We start from the raw sequence: 1,371 nt of genomic DNA, 5'->3' as shown, positions 1-1,371 counted from the left end.
TATCTCCCTGCGTCTTCTAGCGAGGCGCCACTGATCACCATGCGGGCGGGCGCTTGCGGGTGGAAGCGGGTGCGGCGTGCGGTCGCTTGGTCCCGCGGCGTGTGCTTGCGGTAGCCCAGGGACGTGTTGCGGGCGTCATACCTGCGGGCGAGAGATAGATATTGATAGACGGATCGATAGACAGACAGGCAGATGGATAGATAAATAGATACATGCAGAGACAGATAGATTAATAGACAGCTGCGGTCGTGTGCTTGCGGTAATCTAGGGACGTGGTTCTAGCATCATATCTGCGGGCAGTAGACTGAGTGATAGATAGAAAAGTAAACAGATAGACAGACACAGACAGACTGAGGTGTGGGGTAGTATGGTCCCGTATCGTGTGCTTGGGGTTGCGCGGGGACGTGTTGTGGAAATCGTAGCTAAGTGTAGTAGATAAAAATAAGAGATAAATAGATAAACTGATAAATAAACAGATGCACTGATTGGCAGACAGACAAAATTCTGATAGAAAGGTTGATAGACATTCAAAGACAGACAGACAGATAGATAGATAGATAGATACAGATAGACATATGCAGTGTGCGGTTGTGTGGCACCGTGGGGTGTGCTTGCCGTACCCTTGGACGTCCTGGAAGCACCGTAAAGAAAAGGAAAAAAAGAAAGAAAATGTAAGGAAAAAAAAGGATGGAAGAAGAAAGAAAGAAGAAAGAAGAAAAGGAAAAATGAAAAAAAATGAAAATGAAAACGAAAACAGAATAGAAAAAAAAGAAGGACGAAAACGAAAAAATGACGGGAAAGAAGAGAAAGAAGAAGAAAAGATGAGGAAGAAAAAGAAGGCTTAGATTTATAGCTACGAACTGCATAAGGGTCATTAAAGTAGACAATTAATTTTTTCTGCGTCAAAATTGTCCCCTAAAACACGGCCATAATCGGTGGGAGAGAACAGGGATGAAGGCGGGCGAGTGGAGAGTGAGTGGGGTAGAGAGATGGTAGGGAAAGCTGTGGTACTGGAGGGAAGGGGGAGGGGAGAAGAGAAAGGAAGGGGGGAGAGGAGAGAGGAGTCAAGAGGGGAGAAGGAGTAAGAGTTAGGAAGAAGGTAATAAAGAAAAGAGCACAAGAAAGCAAAGGTAATAAAAGCAAGGTATGAAAAGTAAAGGAATATGACGAAAAAAAGAAAATGACAATAAAAGATAAAAGTACAGGAAAAGAAAGAAAGAAAATAGAAAGGAAAAGAAAAAAATAGGAGACGACAAGGGAAATGAAAATGAAAAGTATGGGAAGAAGAAAGAGAAAGTAGGCTTATACATTAATCAGAAAGACAAACAAACGTACAATACAAGATTGAGTGAAAAAAATTACGCCCGTGTT

At 42.7% G+C, this 1,371-nt stretch overlaps 1 protein-coding gene across 1 annotated transcript in view; it reads right to left on the bottom strand.

Annotated features, from left to right (window-relative positions):
* LOC145405083 (kin of IRRE-like protein 3) overlaps window positions 1–41 on the bottom strand; it is a 164,161-nt gene extending 164,120 nt beyond the window's left edge. Inside the window, exon 1 of the mRNA XM_080276597.1 lies at window positions 1–41. This exon is cut by the window's left edge and continues 52 nt beyond it. Coding sequence (XP_080132723.1) covers window positions 1–41 — 41 coding nt within the window.
* Between the last annotated feature and the right edge of the window lie 1,330 nt (window positions 42–1,371).

This window comes from Coenobita brevimanus, chromosome 7, assembly GCF_032717465.1.
Source record: "Coenobita brevimanus isolate Jiangsu-jjx chromosome 7, ASM3271746v2, whole genome shotgun sequence".
Classification (NCBI taxonomy): Eukaryota; Metazoa; Arthropoda; class Malacostraca; order Decapoda; family Coenobitidae; genus Coenobita; species Coenobita brevimanus.
The sequence above is the reverse complement of the archived record's forward strand: the minus strand, read 5'-3'. Positions and strand labels throughout refer to the sequence as shown.